General features: G+C 42.3%; 1 protein-coding gene across 5 annotated transcripts in view; it reads right to left on the bottom strand.

The window, feature by feature from the left end:
* Nucleotides 1-13,776, bottom strand: part of CD80 (CD80 molecule) — a 60,818-nt gene extending 47,042 nt beyond the window's left edge. For 3 of the 5 annotated variants that reach the window (XM_023728847.1, XM_023728846.1, XM_023728848.1), the window contains exons 1-2: nucleotides 13,513-13,774; nucleotides 11,776-11,886 (exon numbers count right to left, since the gene is read on the bottom strand). In XM_023728847.1, the coding sequence (XP_023584615.1) occupies nucleotides 11,776-11,875 (100 nt within the window). In that variant the 5' untranslated portion in view covers nucleotides 11,876-11,886; nucleotides 13,513-13,774. Of the gene's footprint in view, nucleotides 1-11,775; nucleotides 11,887-13,512 lie in introns of all 5 variants that reach the window. The other 2 variants (XM_023728845.1, XM_023728844.1) reach the window with 2 other exon arrangements.
* Nucleotides 13,777-20,756: the final 6,980 nt, after the last annotated feature.

Below are 20,756 nucleotides of genomic sequence, written 5' to 3'. Positions count from 1 at the left end.
AGAAAGGAAGTTATTTGTCTTACTTATGTAGACAGATACCTTTGGGCTATAAGTTGGGGGCAGAGACAGGAATACCCAGTGAGGGAGACAGTCCGCTAGTCCCACAAGAAGTAAAACTATGGATTAAACAATAGATTTAACTCAGGGAACATGAAGTGACAGTTGAAGAATGTGAGATCTGGAAGGGAACTCCATGGTTTCATTTTGGTGGCCTTATTTTACAGATGAGGAACCTGAGGTGAGGAAAGTGACCTGCCCACATTTCACACAGTTTTTCTTTCTGACCCAGGCTTTTAGGGCCACTTTTCTTGTTTGATAAAGCCCTCCCCACCAAAAAAAAAAAAAAAAAAAAATCCAAACCCGTTGCCACCAAGTCAATTTCCACTCGTGGCAACCCCACGTAGAGTTATACATAGAGTTATACATAGAGTATAACTGCTCCTTAGGGTTTTCTTGGCTGTAATCTTTAAGAAAGCAGGCTTTTTCTTCTGCAGAGTGGCTGAGTGGGTTTAAGCCACCAACTTTTTGGCTGCCAAGCACAAACTATTTGTGCCATTCAGGGATCTCCTTGTTTATTAGTTCCCCCAGTTTTAGGCCAGTCATGTAGATTGGGGGCCCTGGTGTTGCAGTGGTTAAGAGCTCGGCTGCTAACCAAAAGGTCGGCAGTGTGAATCCACCAGCCGCTCCTTGGAAACCCTATGGGGTATTTCTACTCTGTCCTATAGGGTCGCTAGAGTCAGAATTGACTTGATGGCAACTTTTTTTTTTTTCTTCCCTAGGTTATGGATTGAATTGTGTCCCCCAAAAATGTGTGTCAAGGCTAGGCCGTGATTCCCAGAATTGTGTGGCTGTCCTCCATTTTGTGATCTGATGTAATTTTCGTATGTGTTGTAAATCCTAACATGTATGATGTTAATGAGGCAGGATTAGAGGCAGTTGTGTTAATGAGGCAGGACACTATCTACAGGATTAGGTATCTTGAGTCAATCTTTTTTGAGATGTAAAAGATAAAACAGAGAAGCGAGCAGAGAGAGAGAGGGACCTCATTACCACCAAGAAAGAATAGCTAGGAGCAGAGTGCGTCCTTTGGACCCAGAATCCCTGCACTGAGCAGCTCCTAGACCAGGGGAAGATTAATGACAAGGACTTTCCCCAGTGCTGACAGAGAGAGAGAAAGGCTTCCCTTAGAGGTGGCCCCCTGAATTTGGACTTCTAGCCTCCTAAACTGTGAGAGAATAGATTTCTCTTTGTTAAAGCCATCCACTTGTAGTATTTCTGCTATAGCAGCATTAGATAACTAAGAATTTAGTACCAAGAGTAGGGTGCTCTAATGGATAGCTACAATGTGGAAATGGTTTTGGAATTGAGAAATGGATAGAGGCTGAAAGTTTTAAAGTGTCTGATAGTAAAAGCCTAGATTGCCTTGAAGAGACTGTTGGTGGAATTATGGACATCAAAGACAATTTTGGTGAGGGCTCAGAATGAAGTGAGGAGACCTGTTAAACACTGGCACAGACAGAAGCAGCAGCAGAGAAATGACATCAGCAGAACCAGGAAACTGGCTCAAGATAGTGTGGCAGCTGACCCGCAGAGTGAGAGAGCTGACTGCCTTCCGGCTGAGGTTTACTGGCAGAGTTGGGTGCCTCCAGGCACTTATCAGTGGGGCTAAAGAGCTTTGTAACACTTGCTAGAGCAGGGCAGACACTGGCCCAACCTAGGTGGAACCAAGAAGTAGAAGCTGAAAAGACAATGAGCACAATAGCAGCACTGGATAACTAAGATAGCCACTCTTCCAGAGTAAGTACCCCAGAACTGACCCAACCCATTCTAGCCCCACCTCTGAACTCTTGCTTTGAGAAATAGAGTCCTTTTCTGTCCAGGCCTGGATTAAATCCATGGCTTCAGCTTGAAATGACTCTCTTCACCTCCACCCAGACAAGGCCTTGGTAGCATCCCTGAACTACCCAGCTACCTGAACGATACTATATCTCAGCTTCTTTATCTCTCCTGTCCATCTGTAATCCATGCACACAGTTGCCCTATAGCTTGGATTTGCTAAGACGGGCCCCATTTAGAACATTCTGCTCATTTTCCATCAGTACATCCTAGAAATATCAACATTTAAGCTTCCAAACTCCCATCTCCTCGTTAGGGTCTAGCACTCATAAATAGCACCAAAATCCCTTGTCAGACTCTATTTTCTAATTTTTTTTTGGGGGGGGGGGTCCAGAAGGCGTGGTCACTCTTCCTGTGCTGTGCTAGACCTAAAAACAGCGTCCCTCTAAGACCCAAGCTCTTTCACAACTGGGCACCCCTCGTTGAGTGCTACCAACCTGAGTTCTCAACACCCTGTATCCCAGAGCCACACAGATCCCCTTGGGGAGGCCCATGTCTCGGGATCTCATTTCTGGGCACTCACTCTTCTTGGACAACAGGATTATGGGGCACTAGCATCTCTCCGTCTCAAAGGCCATTCTTCAGGACTCGGTCAGACTGAATAGGGCCCCACGAGAGCATTTAGGAAGAAGGTTTTGTGATGGTTGGTCTTTTCATAGTAGTGTGAGGTAACTCAGAAAGATTGTGGGAACCCCTTTTGGCAATTGTGCTGAACATTGCCAGTCCCTGCTTTAGGGAATATGACTGAAAAGGGGGAGGAAATAAAAGGATATACTTGAGGTGACCTGAACTTCCTTTAAAAAGGGATACAACAAAAACCAAGTGATATGTAAAAGAAGCATGGACGATGGATTCCCATTGACTTGGATTCTAGTCCTAGCTTGGCCATTCCTCACCTGTAAAATGGATATGTTACCTACCCCTCAGGATTATTGTAAAATTAATATTGATTAAATGATATACATAGAAAAACTCCCTAGTACATAGCAGGTCTTCCGTAAAAGTTTCCTTTTCTCTGTTTCCCTCCTCCCGCCCCCATTCCTACCTTCCTGGGCCCTTCCATCTCACTCAGGGAGTATGTTGGTTATATAGGACTCTGGTCTTGCTATGGGCCAAACAGATAGCATGACAGAAAACAGCTCACTCATCTGGGGCCCCGAATGATTGTTTCCCACCCGCCCCAGATCTGTTTGCTCACACTCAAAAAGAATCCAGGATTTCTAACTGATTTTGACATGTGGTGCCCTGTCAAAGAGAAATCATAAGTGAAAGTTAAGCTATGTAATTTCAATGACAATTCCTAAGGAGTTTTTGTCCAGCCATCTGAGAAGTGTGGGTGTCTCTCTAAAGGTCAGTAGTGACACCATACAGTGGCCCAGTTGAGGTTCCTATTTGAAGTCCTCTCACCAAATGCTCGTGGTGAGGAAGAACCAGACTGAAAAAAGGAACCAAAAATATTTTGGTTGATTTGGAAATTCCCGCCGGGACTTAGCTTCCATACTCAGGGACTCCATAATACGCAGACAGTAATGGGAAAACAGTTGAAAATCTTTGAAAGACTGTTTGCTTCAGTGACTCTGGGGGAGAGGGGGGAGTTGAGTTCATGAAATCTCAGCGTTACCACCTAAGACCACTACCTGCTTATCAGTTTGTTGTACTGTGCTGGCTTGCATGTTGCTCTGATGCTGGAACCTATGACACTAGTATCACACATACCAGCAAGGTCATCCATGATGGACAGGTTTCAGTGGAGTTTCCAGACTCAGACAGTCTAGGAAGAAAGTCCTGCTGATCTACTTCCAAAAATTAGCCACCAGAAACCCTATGGATCACAACAAAATATTGTCCAATAGTGCTGGAAGATGAGCCGCCTGGTTGGAAGGCACTCAAAATACACAGTGGCTGCAACAACGGACCTGAGCATACCAACGATCATGAAGATGGTGCAGGACTGGGTAATGTTTCATTCTGTTGTACATGGGGTTGCCATGAGTCAGAGCTGACTTAATAGCAACTAACAATAACAGCAACCACCTAAGACCTACTTACATTTCTGAACTTATTTCACCATTTTACAATGTACATCACAACACCTACCTAACAGTGGGTGTGAAGATTCACATGAGATAATACATGTACAGCTCCTATACAGTACCTGGCACACAGTAGGTGCCAACACCTTCCTCAGATATCCACACGCCCCATCCCTCACTTCACTCAGGTCTCTGTTCCAGTGTCACCTTGTCAGAGAGGCCTTCTCAGACTCTCCCTAAACAGCACCATCCTCCCCGACCCATCCTTCCTGCCACTGTTTATTCCCATACCCGGATTTATTTCTCTTCAAGAAACTTGACTCTAGACGATGTATATCTATATGTCTAGTTACTTACTGAGCCATAAGAGCAGGAGTCTGTTTTCTTCATTGCTGTATCCACAGTGTCTAGAACAATATCTGGCTCATAGTAGCTGCTCCATAAATACTTGCTGAATGCAAGTTAGTGTATATTCACAATAGGCAAAGGACTTGAATAGGCAGTTCACCAAAGAGGATATACAAATGGCCGGTGAGCACATGAAAAGATGCTCAGCATCATTAGTCATTAGAGAAATGCATGTGTAGACATTAGGAAACGAGGTCTGGTTCCACCCACAGCCCATTAGAAGCACAACCTTGAACAAGCTGATTAACCTCATTGGGCCTCAGGTTCTATTTCTGCAAAGTGGATATGATAAGATCTCCCCTGCTGGCTTCACATAATTATTATGGGAAACCCAGATGGGAAAGTGCCTTCTTAACCGTGACATGTTATTCAGATTAAGGTGCTATTTTTAAATGAGGCTGTTCCTGTCATACTCAGCAGCCAGACATGTTGAAACATGCCCTAGATGGCACGGCATAGGTATTAGCACAGTAATTGGCAGACACTTGAACTGAGTCGAATGCCCACAGCTGGGTGGGATGCCCATCAGCCACTTCCACCCAGCAGCAGTCAGGAAGGGACAGAGGCTGTGAGAGGGGAGGAGGAGGGAAGACAAGATAGATAGGGAAGGCACCTCTGCTTACCTCTCATGGTGGAGGTCTGTGAAATCCCCCACTGGTACGGCACACTGGGGACCCTCAACAGTGTGAACCCCTAGCCCTGCTCTTCCTTCCTGCTTTTCGACCTTGCTGCCCAGACCACTTCAATTCCCCAACGCAGCTCAGTAGGAGGAGAAGTTATTTGCCAACAAGTGTGGAGGCCATTACTTTTACACAAACAGTGCATCTCTTAAGAACTCAATCTACATATAAATATTCCATAAAAGAGAATGAAGTACTGGTACATGCTGCAACACGGATGAAATTTGAAAACATTATGCTAAGTGAAAGAACCCAGGTACAAAAGGCCACATACTGTATGATTCGGTTTACATGAAAAGTCCAGAATAGGCAAATCCATAGATACAGAGTGTAGATTTGTGGTTGCCTGGGACTGTGGAGGAGAGAAACAATGGGGTGTGACTGCTAATGAGTACAGGGTTTCTTTCTGAGGTGATAAAAATTTTCTAGAATTAGTGGTGATGGCTGTACAATACTGTGAATATACTGAAAAACCAGGTAAGTGTGGACTTTAAAATGGTGAATTTTATGTTATTGCAAACAATGCAGGGAAAATTGGAAGATACAGACAATTAAATAAAAATAAAATTTCATGAATAACTTAAAAGAAAAAAAACTCAGTCTAGAAAGATGAGTTGTTGTTAGTTGCCACCAAGTTGATTCTGACTCATGGCAACCCAATGTGTGCAGAACAAAACTGCTCCGTAGGGTTTTCAAGGCTGTGACCTCTCAGGGACAGGCTTGTCTTCCAAGGCACCTCTGTTGTTGTTAGGTGCCATCAAGTTGTTTCCGACTCATAGTGACCCTATGTACAACAGAATGAAACACTGCTTGGTCCTGCGCCATGCTCACAATCGTTATGCTTGAGCCCATTGTTGCAGCCACTGTGTCAATCCATCTCCTTGAGAATCTTTTCTCTTTTTTGCTGACTCTCTACCTTACCAAACATGATGTCCTAATCCAGGTACTGATCCCTCCTGATAACATGTCCAAAGTATGTGAGATGAAGTCTCACCATCCTCCCTTCTAAGAAGCACTGTGGCTGTACTTCTTTCGAGACAGATTTGTTTTTTCTTCGGGCAGTACATGGTATATTCAATATTCTTCCCCAACACCATAATTCAAAGGAGTAAATTCTTCTTCAGTCTTTCGTATTCACTGTCCAGCTTTCACATGCTTATGAGGCAATTGAAAATACCATGGTGTGGGTCAAGTGCACCTTAGTCCTCAAAGTGACATCTTTGCTTTTTAACACTTTAAAGAGGTCTTTCACAGCAGATTTGCCCAATGCAATGTGTCTTTTGATTTCCTAACTGCTGTTTCCATGGGCGTTGATTGTGGATCCAAGCGAAATTAAATCCTTGACAACTTTGATCTTTTCTCCTTTATCATGATGTTGCTTATTGGTCCAGTTGTGAGGAGTTTTGTTTTCTTTAAGTTAAGGTATAATCCATACTGAAGGCTGTGGTCTTTGATCTTCATCAGTAAGTGCTTCAAGTCCTCTTCACTTTCAGCAAACAAGGTTGTGTCATCTGCATATCACAGGTTGTTAGTGAGTCTTCCTTCAGTCCTGAAGCTGTGTTCTTCATATAGTCCAGCTTCTCAGCATACAGATTGAATAAGTATGATGAAAGGATACAACCCTGACACACACCTTTCCTGATTTTAAACCCGCACTATCGCCTTGTTCTGTTTGAAAGATTGCCTCTTGGTCTATGCATAGGTTCCCCATGAGCACAATTAAGTCTTCGAAACGTTATCCATAGTCTGTTATGATCCACAAAGTTGAATGCCTTTGCATAGTTAATAAAACACAGGTAAACATCTTTCTGGTATTCTCTGCTTTCAGCCAAGATCCATCTGACAAGAGCAATGATATCCCTGGTTCCATGTCCTCTTCTGAATCCAGCTTGAATTTCTGACAGTTCTCTGTCAGTGTACTGCTGCAACAATTTTTGAATGATCTTCTGCAAAATTTTACTTGTGTGTGATATTAATGATATTGTTCAATAATTTCTGCGTTTTATTGGATCACCTTTCTTTGGAATGGGCATGAATATAGATCTCTTCCAGTCAGTTGGCCAGGTAGCTGTCTTCCAAATTTCTTTGCATAGACGAGTGAGCACTTCCAGCATCGCATCCATTTGTTGAAACATCTCAATTGGTAATCCGTCAATTCCGGGAGCCTAGTTTTTCGCCAATGCCTTCATTACAGCTTGAACTTCTTCCTTCAGTATCATCAGTTCTTGATCAAATGCTACCTCTTGAAATGGTTGAACATCAACCAATTCTTTTCGGTTCAGTAATTCTGTGTATTCCTTCCATCTTGCTTCCTGCGTCGTTCAAAATTTTACCCATAGAATCCTTCAAAATTGCATCTTGAGGCTCAAATTTTTTCTTCAGTTCTTTCAGTTTGAGAAATGCTGAGCATGTTCTTCCCTTTCAGTTTTCTAACGCCAGGCCTTTGCACATTTCATTAGAATACTTTACTTTGTCTTCTCAAACCAAAGGGGAAGATGAGGGTTTTCCCTAACCCCTCCATGCAGGAGAGATGCAGTGTGGCCCAGCAGCCTGGCCACCAGTTTCCTTTCAGTGAGTTTAGCCACAGCGGCAGCCAGAGAGGCTGCTCTGACAGCAAAGCTCCTCAGGGGCAGATAGGAGTGCTGTGTCATCACTTCTCCTAATGGAAAAGAGAAGGAAGAGGCTGGGCACAGCATTTTAAAATACATACGGCGCTGTGACGTACATTATCTCACTGAGGACGTAAGTGTGCTTTTTAAATAAAGATTTTTCCTGACTGTAAAACACAGTCATTTTAGAATGAATGGAAAATACAGGAAAGCATAGAAGTCACCTATAATCTCACCACCCAGAGATTTTGCCGTTAGTGGTTTGCATATATCCTTCCATTGGAAGTGTCTTTTTTGGACCCCTTTCTAAGTGCCTTTGATGTAGTGAGGAGGCCCTGGGTGGCACAAACAGTTAATGTACTGTGCTGCAAACCTAGAGGTTAGCAGTTCGAGTCCACCCAGAGGCACCTCAGGAAAAGGCCTGGAGATCTACTTCCCAAAACTCAGCCATTAAATACTGTGGAGCGCAGTTCTACTCTGACACACATGGAATCGCCATGAGTCAGGATTGACTTGATGGCAACTGATTTTTTTTTTCCTATTGTGCTTTAGGCAAAAGTTGACAGAGCAAATTAGTTTCTCATTAAACAATTAATATACAAATTGTTGCATGACATTGGTTACCAACCCTGTAATGCATGAACACTCTCCTCTTTGTGACTTCAGACTCCTCATTTCCATTCTTCCAGTTTTCCCATCGCTTCCTGCCTTCTCGTCTTTGCTTTTGGGCTGGTGTGCCCATTTAGTCTTGTATTCATGGTTGAACTACATATGTTATTGTTTGCTTTATGGTCCTGTCTAATCTTTGGCTGAAGGGTGTACTTCATGAGTGACTGCAGTACTGAGTTAAAAGGGTGTCTGGGGGCCATACTCTTGCAGTTTCTCCAGTCTCATGGTTTTTTTGATGCAGTGAACCAGCATTAAGAGGACCTGTGTTGGACCTGGGCCGAGTGCTGATAACACAGGAGCATGAGACATATCTGCCCTTTAGCAGCTCAGACTTGCCTCCTGAGGAAGTCAGACCTGATTTTTACATTGCTCCTGACTTTCTTTCCCTTGAGACCTAGCCCTGTACACCCTGTGTAAATCTGATCCCTACTTTGTGCGTGTATGTGTATGTATGTGTGTGTGTGTGTGTCTCTAAATAGTGTTTATATCTTTAAAATGCTCAAGGACTTGAAGAGTTGATATTAGGGTAGCGATGGCAAGATCATCACTCATGGGATCCCTTGGCCAACAGCATTCTGACAGCCACATGGGGGCTTCTGGTGGTGGCTCTGTTAATGATGGCACTTTGGGGACATTTAGTTTTTTCCTAGCTCAGTGGTCCTTATGCCATAGACTTATTTACCAGTTGCTGTCAAGTTGATTCCTACTCATGGCGACCCCGTGTGTGTCAGAGTAGAACTCTGCTCCATAGGGTTTTCAATGATTTTTCAGAAGTAGATTGTCAGGCCTTTCTTTTGAGGTGCCTCTGGGTAGACTTGAACCTCCAACCTTTTGGTTAGCAACCAAGCATGTTAATTAACCTTTTGCATCATATAGGCCAATACTTTTCCTGCATCCCTGGCCCACTCCTGCAAGAGGCCTATCTTCTCCCTTACTGCTGTGCCTTCCTTAAAGAACCCCAGCTCTGAAGGAAAGCTGCCCATCTTAGCCCCTCTGACAGCTGCCCTGTTAGACCCCCTGGCCTTATAACCACAAATTTCTGGAGGACCCAAGTCCGGTGTTTCTGCCTCCATGGAGAGTGCCTGCCAAACCAGAGGTGGAGAGGAGCTCTGTTGGTCCCCCCATCCAAGAAGAGAGGGGTCGCCTGCCCTGGGCAGCAGTGGCTGGGGAGGGGAGAGGGTGGGCACTCCTGTCAAGAGTTTGAGGATTCCTGGCCCAGGCAGAAGAGGAGGTCTAGTGTGTAAATCCTCTGCCCTGAATCAAAACCAAAACCAAAAACCAAACCCATTGCCATTTAGTTGCAGTGGTTTTTAGTATATTCACAGTGTTGTACAGCCATCACCACTATCTAATTTCAGAAAATTCTGACTCCTAGCGACCCTGTAGGACAGGGTAGAGCTGCCCCATATGGCTTCCAAGGCTGTAATCTTTATAGAAGCAGACTGCCACATCTTTCTCCCATGGAGTGGCTAGTGGGTTCAAACTGCTGACCTTTTGGCTTGCAGCTGAACTCTTAACCACTGCACCACCCTGAATCAAAAGCAAAAGAAACAAACAAACAAAAAAACCAAACCCGTTGATGTCGAGTGGATTCCAACTCATAGCTACCCTATAGGACAGAATAGAACTGCCTCATAAGGTTTCCAAGGAGCAGTTGGTGGATTCGAATCGCTGACCTCTTGGTTAGCAGCCAAGCTCTTAACCACTGTGCCACCAGGGCTCCTTACTCTTCTCTGTTCACCCAAGCTTGTCTCCCACTGAGACAATATGGATGCAGCTCACATCTTCGCTCCAGTCTGGCAAAGCCTCACCATCGTACACATCTCTCCAGTCCATTAATTTCCCTCCATCTCCATTCTTTTAATCAAAGCTGCCTCATGTAGAGTCCCTAGGTGGTACAGACAGTTAACATGCTTGGCTGCTAACTGAAAGGTTGGTGGTTTGAGTCCACCTTCAGGCACCTCAGAAGAAAGACCTGGTGATCGACTTGAAAAAAATCAGCCATTGAAAACCCTAGCAAACTTAAAATTACACCTTTAAATCACAATATCATATGCCTAAATGTATTTACATTTACATAGTTTCATGTGGTTTAAGTGAAAATTCAGTAAGAAAACAATAGATGTGAAGTAAAAATGTTTTAAGAATTACATCAAAATTATGTTCATTTTAACATTAAACTTTACCATTACATGGGATTCATTAATGGATTAGGCTTGCATAATCAATAACGGTCCAAATAATGTAGAAGTTGTACACAAATGCATGTGGAAATATATTAATAAATGAAATAATACCATAAAAATAAACAGGAACAAATACACAAGCATTTCAGCACTTAGTGAACATCTTGACTAAATCACAACTCTTCTTTCCTGGCCTTCAAAGCTGCCAACCTGTGAATGACTTCATCGAAATCAATGCCTTTCACCAACTCATTTTCCAAAGTGTCACTGCTTTTTTAAACCATGATTCAAACTTAAACTCTGAAAATTTCATTATAGTCAGATATACATTTGTAAGACAGTGATGTTTTTAAAGAAAAATTTAAAAAGACTAAAATTTTAAAAAAACTGAATTTAAAATACAAGTTATGTTTCTAAACACGTATCAAGAAACAGCATTTCCCCCACTTCATGTTTTAAACTGTCGATTTCCCTAGTTATCAAAGAGTTATGTAATCAATAGTTGTTATACATGTAAGCTTATTATCAATTTTAATCATAGAATGTGATAAATATAGTTGTAAATTGCTTAAATGTAATATTTTGTAGATTATATGAATACTAACAACAAAATTGTTTTGTAAAATCTTTCTACATTGAATTACAACATTATTAGTTACAACACTATTAGTAATCATTATTAGGAAACTTTTTTGATTTTCTGTGTTTCCTTTAATTACTACTTCATTCTCAAAAAAGTTATTGCTATAAGTTCACAAATACTAATTACCACAATATTGTAGATAAAACACCAGAAAATTTGACAAAATCAGCAACTATAAAACCACTGGCAGCAACGGAAACAACCATGCATACTTGTAGTGTGTGCAGAGGAAACCACGTGAATCAAAGCATCACTGTAATTGGGTAATAATAACAGCTCTGACCGCATTGCATTAGAAAGTTCAAAAGTAAATTAGCATAGTGTTGGCCTTGTAAGTATACTGATACATGTAAGCTGGGCTTACGAAGAAAAATTTTGTTGTTATAATTAACTACAGGGATATTTTTATAAAAAATAATAAATTTCTGCTGCAACACTGCACAAAAATTTTATAGACGGTCGTTTTGGTGTCACCCTTTCTGACAGTGTCACTGGGTGTGGCCTGCACCCCCCCACACACCCTAGTGATGCCACTGACTAAAGATCCCTTTCAGCTCACAGGGTGACAGAAGCAAGCAGCACAGGGAACACCGTCTCCTTTCTCTTAGCCCCGTAGCAGTGGACTCAGCTGAATTCCTAAAAGTTGCTTACCTAAGCAGAAGTGAAAAAGACCAGTCAACACTAAGAGCTGAAAGAGCTTGAAGTGCGGCCGCTGGAGTGGTGGTGTTCCTCGCATCAGTGTGTGACGCATGGCTTCAGATGCTTAGGAGCGAAAGGAAAGCAAATCAATTAGAGCCCAGTAAGACCTGGGCACCTTCCAGGTCTCCCACCCCAGGCAGGGGCAGAAGACAACTCAATTGTCCCCTATCAAGGGTTCTCCACTGACGTTTGCAAAGCACACTGATTAGTGGTTGGACAGTGTATCTGAGTCTCCAAACCCCTCCATATAAAAGGTGTGGATTTATTTTCATATCTGAGAAAGAAAAAAAAATGTATATATATATATATATATATATAAAAGCTCCCAGGAAGGAATGTCTGCCGACCATGGGTTGTACACCTCCCTATTTGCCTTTCTGAAATGAGTAGGGGATCTTAACCTGAGAGACCTTTAAACCAGGGCATGACCATGAGGGAAAAGCAAAGGTGGGCTGAACTCTGTTGGGAGGTAGCCCTGTCTTGTGGTGTTGGGAGAACCAGCGATAGCTCTTCCTGGAATGCTTCTCATTCAAGAGGTGTTACTGAGACAGCTCTCTGTAAACACAGAGGGCTATAAGGACTCTCCATATCAGTTAGCTAACTGAAGAAAGTTCGATCCTCTTCAGAACATACTGAGAAACACAGAACAACCAGGGAGGGCATATTCTGTACAAGGCAGGGCTTAAGTGAGGAAACAATTTCTTTCTTAACATACTAACATAAGAAGCCAAATGTCTCAGTTCTTAAGTGGCACTTAACATCTTAAACATAGACAATTTGAATCAACAGAAAAAGTCTACCAGTAAAAGGAGAGAAAAAAGGACACAGTCTGCAAAATTAATTTATATTATGCAGTATAATGTGAGGTAGCTGATTTTTTTTAGAAAATATGTCAAAATTTAGAAAGAAAATGATTGCTCCGAAATGGTTCTTTCTGGCTGCTACTATAGACTTAGTCCCCTGGTGCTGCCGAGAAAGTGTTTGCATCATCTCTTTGGGATGCCCCCTCCCCCAGAACTAGTTGTCTAGTTGCGCCACATTATTTATTAGCCACACTCCATTTTAACCAAGATTAGCTTGAACACACTTATTCACCGGAATTTTAGTGGCTTAAAAAAACTCAAATTCAGCTTACGAAATGAATATTTGTCGCCATCTAGGAAATTTAAAAGAATGGGCCACAACTCTGATAGTGATTCTCCAAATGTTTCGGGAAGCCGCAACTTCCCTGGAAATAAGAGACCCGGGGAAGACTCCTTTCAGGGCAAGTATTTGCCTTAGAGGGAAGGCAGTGGCTAGTTCAGTGGTAGAATTCTCACCTTCCTTGCGGGAGACTTGAGTTTGATTCCCGGCCAAGGCATCTCATGCACAGCCACCACCTATCTGTCGGTGGAGGGTTGTGTGTTGCTATGATGCTGAACAGGTTTCAGTGGAGCTTCCAGACTGAGCTAGGGAGAAAGGCCGGGTGATCTACTTTTGAAAAATCAGCCCATTAAAACCCTATGAATCACAATGGTCCGATCTGTTGTGCATGGGGTCCCCATGTGTAGAGGCCAACTAGATGGCAGCTAATGACAGCATGCCTCTCAGAGTTAGTAGCGAGGGCATGCTTGTTTAAAAAGCAGTCAGGTTGTCAGTAACAAGTTATACCAAGTTGTCTGATAGTAAGATAATAGTAAATGTACTTACGGTACTTGCTGAAGAAAAATTTCTCTTTTTCTTTTGTGGTAAAAATCAAAGGGTGAAGCCTCACTTCTGAGATGTTCCTTTCTTGCTGTCTCCAAAATAATAGCAAACCACTCAGATTTTCAGGGACTAATATGTCATGGAGGTGTTATTTCCCCTTCCAACTTCCTTTATTCGATAGAGGATCTGAGTCTCCTTCACCCAGAAATACATAAGTCAAAGCAGAATGGCTTTGGTGTTATAAGTGTGTGGTTTGAGGAACCTCCCTCTGCCTGCCTCTTTCTATCAGTCACCTCCTTAGAGGGTGTGGTCTGTGGAAACCACACCTGCGTTCCTCCCTCGTCACCATGCATGAACGACTGAACACCCCGGGCAGTCTGCATTGGGCAGCTGGGGGAAAAGGCAGAACGGTGCCTCAAAGGTGGGAGGAGCAGGTCCATTGGCTTTGCCTGGGGGTAGTACGTAAGCTTTATATTTCCAGCTCGCTTCTTCTGTGCTGGTTTCATTTTGTTTCAGCATCAGAGTTACTCTTCTTAGTCATGTTTCTCCACTACAGGGGTAGGCCATAGGTCCCACAAAGAGTGGACACTTTTTGGAGAGTGCTTAGCTCACAAGGACACCCTTACCTGCACTGTCCACTCCTCCACCCCCACTGCCTTCACAGGGTGGGCTCCTGGCAGCAATGTTGGACATGTATCCCAGTCACCCTAACCATGGTAAAGTGGACCTCGGGTAAGCACAATGATAGCACCAAGGGGTGGGGTTGGGAAAATTGTAGTCCCCTCACTCCATAATCTTAATCACACACCTCCAAGCCACTGCAAGCAAACATAGGTCTAAAATAAATCCTCTCATCCTCTATCCTCCACATTTCCAACCAGCCCACCATCCCTGTGCCCCTCCCATATAGAATAATTCTGGGCACCCCATGGATAAACACTGACCCAAGCTGGACCCAGTCAACCAGTTTTGCACAGATATAACCTGACAGCACCTTGCCTGTGTGCTTGTGGCCCCAGGGCTTCTCTGTTGCTTGGCATGAGATCCACTTGGAAGCACGGAAGGATGTGCAACCTGAACATGTGGGGAAGTTAATGCCCATGGGGTGACCAACTTGTCCACAAGTTGATGAACAAATGCTTTCCCTTTTTCTCCCAGGGGGAGAGTTCTGAAGTGCATTTCACAATTCCCCAGCCAAAAAGTCCAGTGGGATCCAGTACGAGTTCCCTTAAGCAGTGGGCAACTTGTTTAGGTATCCTTGTACTGGTCTTCTCCGCTTCCCTTTTTCACAACCCCTGTCCTGCACCCCTGGACTCACATTCCCAAATAAGCTATTTCACTCAGGATTTTTTCTCTGTCTCTACTTTCCAGGGAATCCTGGCCTAATACCAGGGATACGCAATGTGGTAGGCGTACAGTAGTTTTCCTTTTGAAATAATCTTGTAGTAGAAAGGTGAGTCAATTTAGAGGGAAAAAAATAATAATAGACGTGGTGTATGAGTGTGGCAAACATTGTGTCTATGCTATAGAAATGTCTGCAATATTGGCTTATGGCTATTAGAAAGCAGACTTCCCCGGCGAAGATCATACTTTAAGCTGCTCTGCATCAGTGTTAACCAAGGCACTGAGACCTCTTTAAATAAGAAGCTGGAGGGGTCAAGATGGTTGTGATGGTTAAGATGGTTGTGTCAACTTGGCTGGGCCATGATTCTTAGTGTTTATATGTGATCGCTCCCATGACTGAATATGCTGTGAGCAGCCAATCAGTGGAAAGGGAGTTTCCCTGGGGGTGTGGCCTACATCTGAATATAAGCAGACGTTCTGGACTTTTGCTCACTCTGGATCCTGCAGCTGCCTACTGTTCATCTGACCTCCGGTTCTTGGGACATGAGCTGTCAGCTCATCTGCCGAACTTGAGATATGTCAATCTTCAAAGCCTGTGAGTGGAGCCCTGCTCTCTGACCTGACTATCTTGGGTTTGCCAGCCCCTGCAGGTATGTGAATCAGGAGAAACCTTGCGGTCTTGCGGGCCGATCTTGGAGTTCATTGACCTTCACAGCCTGTGAGTGGGAGCCCTCCTCTATGACCTGCTGATTTTGGGCTCACCAGCTTCTGTGGCTGCATGAATTGGGAGAGACCTTTACCCAGATCCACGGACTTGTGAGGTTCTAGCCTCTACAATCGCATGAGCTATTTCCTTGATATAAATCTCTCTATATATATATGTATATGCTTTACTGGTTTTGCTTCTCTAGAGAACCCAGCCTAAGACAATGGTGGAATAGTCAGACAATTTCTGTGGTCCCTCTTACAACAAAGACCTGAAAAAAACAAGTGAATTGATTATATATGACAATCTAGGAGCCCTGAACATCAAAGACAAAGTTGAGTTTGACTGCATGGCAGAGGGAGGAAGAGACAGTTTAGAAGCAGTGAGGATTTGCCAGACCTGACCCAGCCAGCACCCTGAATGCCGGATCATCTGGTGCACACTGGCTGAGGCAAGCAGTAGTGCTTGGGACAACGTTTTTCATGTTGGGACAAACTGAGTGGCGAAGAGTCAGCATCAGCCTCCTGAGCCAGAGGGAAGCGGCACTGGATCTTCGCAAGCTAGGTGCAAGCGTCTAACCCACCACAAGGGATCAAAATAACACTTCCCTCTCTGGGAAGTGCCTCTCTCCCCCTCACCTGCACCCTCCCCGCTCTGCTCTGGGCCTGGTCTGGCTTCAGCAATTCCCATGCCCCCTAGGCTGGAAGTGGGACCCTTCGCACACACCCAAGCCAGTCTCCCGGCTTTGGAGAGGGAACAAATAAACAAATGAACAAACAAGAGGAAAGAATCTGCCAGCTCCACTAAACCAGGACCTCAGGGCAGGCACAGCCCCTTTGCCTAGGCACAGGTATAAGGGGTCCATGGACTTTGAATGTCTTTCACCCCTGCCTAGACCTGTGTGGGCCCATTTCAACAGTGTAGGCCCTCATTAACATAGTAAAACAGAGTATATACCTGAGGCCTATTTTCAACTGCAACAGCTAAGGGGAAGTGGCAGATTTGTGACATTTGACACTGCCCTGCCCATTAAGCAGAATCCTCACCTACACATGTCAGGGGCCTGAGGACTGGTGGCTCCACCCACTACACCTAGTCACCCATGACAGGGATCTGAGAATAAGTGTTACCTCCCAGTCTTTACAGCCAACAGCACTGGGTACCTAAAGTGCAGTTGCAAAACCCACCACCTATGTGCTGAAGGGAACAGGGACATGCCTTCCACCCAGGCACTCAGGGGTAGCCATCAGCCCCCGACCTTGCTCGGCACATAATCCCCTACTGCAGCCAGATACCTGTGCCTGCTCTAATCACCCCATGTAGCCCAGCCAGTCTAGAACTGTACCTAAGAGCCTGCACCACACAATCGGTGACCAACGACCTGGGCATCTGAGCTGAATCCACACAAGAAAAGTAAATGGACTTCTAGGCTCACATACCTAGTAGCAGCTATAACCACCTGGTGACAGGACATGAGAGCTTCAAAGATGCCAATAATCAAAGTAGCTCACATGACCAGCCTATTTCGGCATATCAAAAGAAAAAACAAGAAGCTAGGACACAGTAAGCAAACATAAAATAAATAAATATAATAACTTGTTGATGGCTCAGAGACAAGTCAATATCAAATCACATAAAGAGGCAGACCATGATGGCTTCAGCAAGTGACCAAAACAAAGAACCAGGAAACCTTCTGGAGGAAGAGAAGGTCTTGGAATTACTGGAGGTAGAATTCAAAAGATTAACATGCAGAGCTCTTCAAGATATCAAGAAGGAGATCATTCAAAATTCAGATCAATCAAAGGAACACACAGACAAAGCAATAGAGGAATGTAGGAAGGCTATAGAAGAGTAAAATGACAAATTTAACAGGCTGCTAGAATCCATAGAGAGACAGCAAATAGAAATCCAAAAGATTAACAATAGGAGCAGAATTTAGGAGATGGAAGTCAGAATTAGTGAGATTGAAGATAAAGCAGTTGACACCACTTTATTTGATGAAAAATCAGATAAAAGAGTTTGAAAAAATGAAGAAACCCTAAAATTATGTGGGATTCTCTCAGGAGAAATAACTTATGAGTGATTGGAATACCAGGAAAGGGGGGGGGGGTACAGAAAATATAGAAGATTTGTTAGCAGAAAACTTCCCTGATATCATGAAAGATGAGAAAATATCCAAGAAGCTCATCAAACCCCACACAGTGCAGATCCCAAAAGAAACTCAGCAAGACATATTATACTCAAACTTGCCAAAACCAAAGATAAAGAGAGGATTTTAAGAGTGGCTAGGGATAAATGAAAAGTCATCAACAAAGGAGAGTCAGTAAGACTAAACTCTGACTACTCAGCAGAAACCATGCAGACAAGAAGGCAATGGGATGACATATATACAGCCTTGAAGGAAAAAAATTGCCAGCCAAGAATTATATATCCAGCAAAACTGTCTCTCAAATATGAAGGCGAAATTAGGGCATTTCCAGATAAAGAGAAGTTAAGGGAATTTGTAAAAACCAAACCAAAATTACAAGAAATACTAAAGGGAGTCCTCTGGTTAGAGAATCAATAATATTAGATAACAACCCAAGACTAGAATACAGGACAGAAAAACCAGATATCAACCCAGATAGGGAAGTCACAAAAATAAGTCAAAGCTAAAACATTGAAAATAGGAAAACAGATGTCAATGTGTAAAAGATAACATTAAAACAAAAAAGAGGGACTAAATAGTGTAGACATAGAACTTTCATATGGAGAGGAAGTTAAGGTGATATCAAGAAATAAAAGATTGATTTAAACTTAGAAAAATAGAGGTAAATTTTAAGGTAACCACAAAGGAAACTAACAAACCTACACATTAAAATTAAAAAGAAGAAAAACATAAAGATGCAGCAAATACAAAATCAACAGCAATGAAAAAGATAAAAGGAAAATACATAAAGATAATGACTCAGCACAGAAAATTAAATGGAAAAAAAACTATCAACAACACAAAAAATACATCAAAATGACAGCACTAAACTCATTCTTATCAATAATTACACAGAATGTTAATGGACTAAATGCACCAATAAAGAGACACAGAGTGGCAGAATGCATAAAAAACAGAATCTGTCTATATGCTGTCTATAAGAGACACACCTTAGACACAAAAACACAAACTAAAACTCAAAATGGAAAAAACATATCCAGCAAACAACAATCAAAAAAGAGCAAGAGTGGTAATAGACTTACAAAATAGACTTTAAAATAAAATCCAACACAAAGGATAAGGAAGAACACTATATAATGATTAAAGGGTCAATACACCAGGAGGACATAACCATAAGAAATATGTTTAAGCACCTAACGACAGGGCATCAAAATACATAAAACAAACTCTAACAGCATTGAAAAGAGAAATAGACAGCGCCACAATAGTAGTAGGAGACTTCAACCCACCACTTTCAGTGATGGACAGAACATCTAGAAAGATGCTCAATAAAGATATGGAAGATCTAAATGCCACAATCAACCAATTGGGTCTCATAGACACATACAGAACACTCCACCCACCAACAGACAAGTATACTTTCTTTTCCAATGCACATGGAACACTTTCCAGAATAGACCACATATGAGGCCACAAAGCAAGCCTTAATAGAATCCAAAGCATTGAACTATTACAAAGCATATTTGCTGACCATAGTGCCATAAAAGTAGAAATCAATAACAGAAAAAGCAAGGAAAAAAATCAAATACATGGAAACAGAACAACACCTTGCTCAAAAACTACTGAGTTATAGAAGAAATAAAGGACAGAATAGAGAAATTCATGGAATCAAATGAGAATGAAAACACATCCTACCAGAACCTTTGAGACACAGCAAACGCCATACTCAGAGGTCAATTTATAGCAATAAATGCACACACCCAAAAAGAAGAAAGGGCCAAAATCAAAACATTAACTGTACAACTGGAACAAATAGAGAGCAGCAAAAGAAGCACTCGAGTGCCAGAAGAAAGGAAATAATAAAAATTAGGCAGAATTAAATGAAATGGAGAATAGAAAAACAATTGAAAGAGTCAAAAAGATCAAAAGCTGGTTTTTTGAAAAGATCAACAAAATCGATAAATCATTGACCAAACTGACATAAGAACAGGAGAGGAAGCAAATAACTCAAATAAGAAATGAGATGGGTGATATCACAACAGACCCAACTGAAATTAAAAGAATCATAACAGAATACTACGAAAAATTGTACTCCAACAAATTTGAAAACCTAGATGAAATGGACAGATTTCTAGAAACACACTACCTACCTAAACTAACACAAACAGAGGTAGAAAAACTAAATAAACCTATAACAAAAGAAGAGACTGAAGAGGTAATAAAAAAAACTCCCCCCCACCCCAACAAAAAAAAAAGTCCTGGCCATGGCGGCTTCATTGGAGAAGTCTAACAAACTTTCAGAGAAGAGTTAATACCAGTACCACTAAATGTATTTCAGAGCATAGAAAAGGATGGAATACTCCCGAACTCATTCTATGAAGCCAACATAACCCAGATACCAATACCTGGTAAGGACATCACAAAAAAAAAAAATAAAAATTACAGACCAATATCCCTCATGAACATAGACACAAAAATCCTCAACAAAATTCTAGCCAATAGAATTCAGCAACATATCAAAACAATAATTCATCATGGCCAAGTGGGTTTCATACCAGGTATTCAAGTATGGTTCAACATTAGAAAAACAATCAATGTAACCATCACATAAATAAAATAAAAGATAAGAACCACATAATCTTATCAGTTGATGCAGAAAAGGCATTTGACAAAGTCCAACACCCATTCATGATAAAAACTCTCAGAAAAATAGGAATAGAAAGGAAATTCCTTGACATAATTAAGGGCATTTATACAAAGCCAACAGCCAACATCATCCTAAATGGAGAGTCTGAAAGCGTTTCCCATGAGAACAGGAACCAGACAAGGATGCTGTTTATCACCACTCTTATTCAACACTGTGCTGGAGGTCCTAGCCACTGCAATTAGGCTGGAAAAAGAAATAAAGGGCATCCAAACTGGTAAGGAAGAAGTACAAGTATCTCTATTTGCAGATGATATGATCTTATACACAGAAAACCCCAAAGAATTCACAAGAAAACTACTGGAAATAGATTTCAGCAAAATATCAGGATACAAGATATACAT

Source organism: Trichechus manatus, unplaced genomic scaffold, assembly GCF_000243295.1.
Source record: "Trichechus manatus latirostris isolate Lorelei unplaced genomic scaffold, TriManLat1.0 scaffold00026, whole genome shotgun sequence".
NCBI lineage: Eukaryota > Metazoa > Chordata > Mammalia > Sirenia > Trichechidae > Trichechus > Trichechus manatus.
This window is presented reverse-complemented; position numbering and strand designations above follow the sequence as displayed.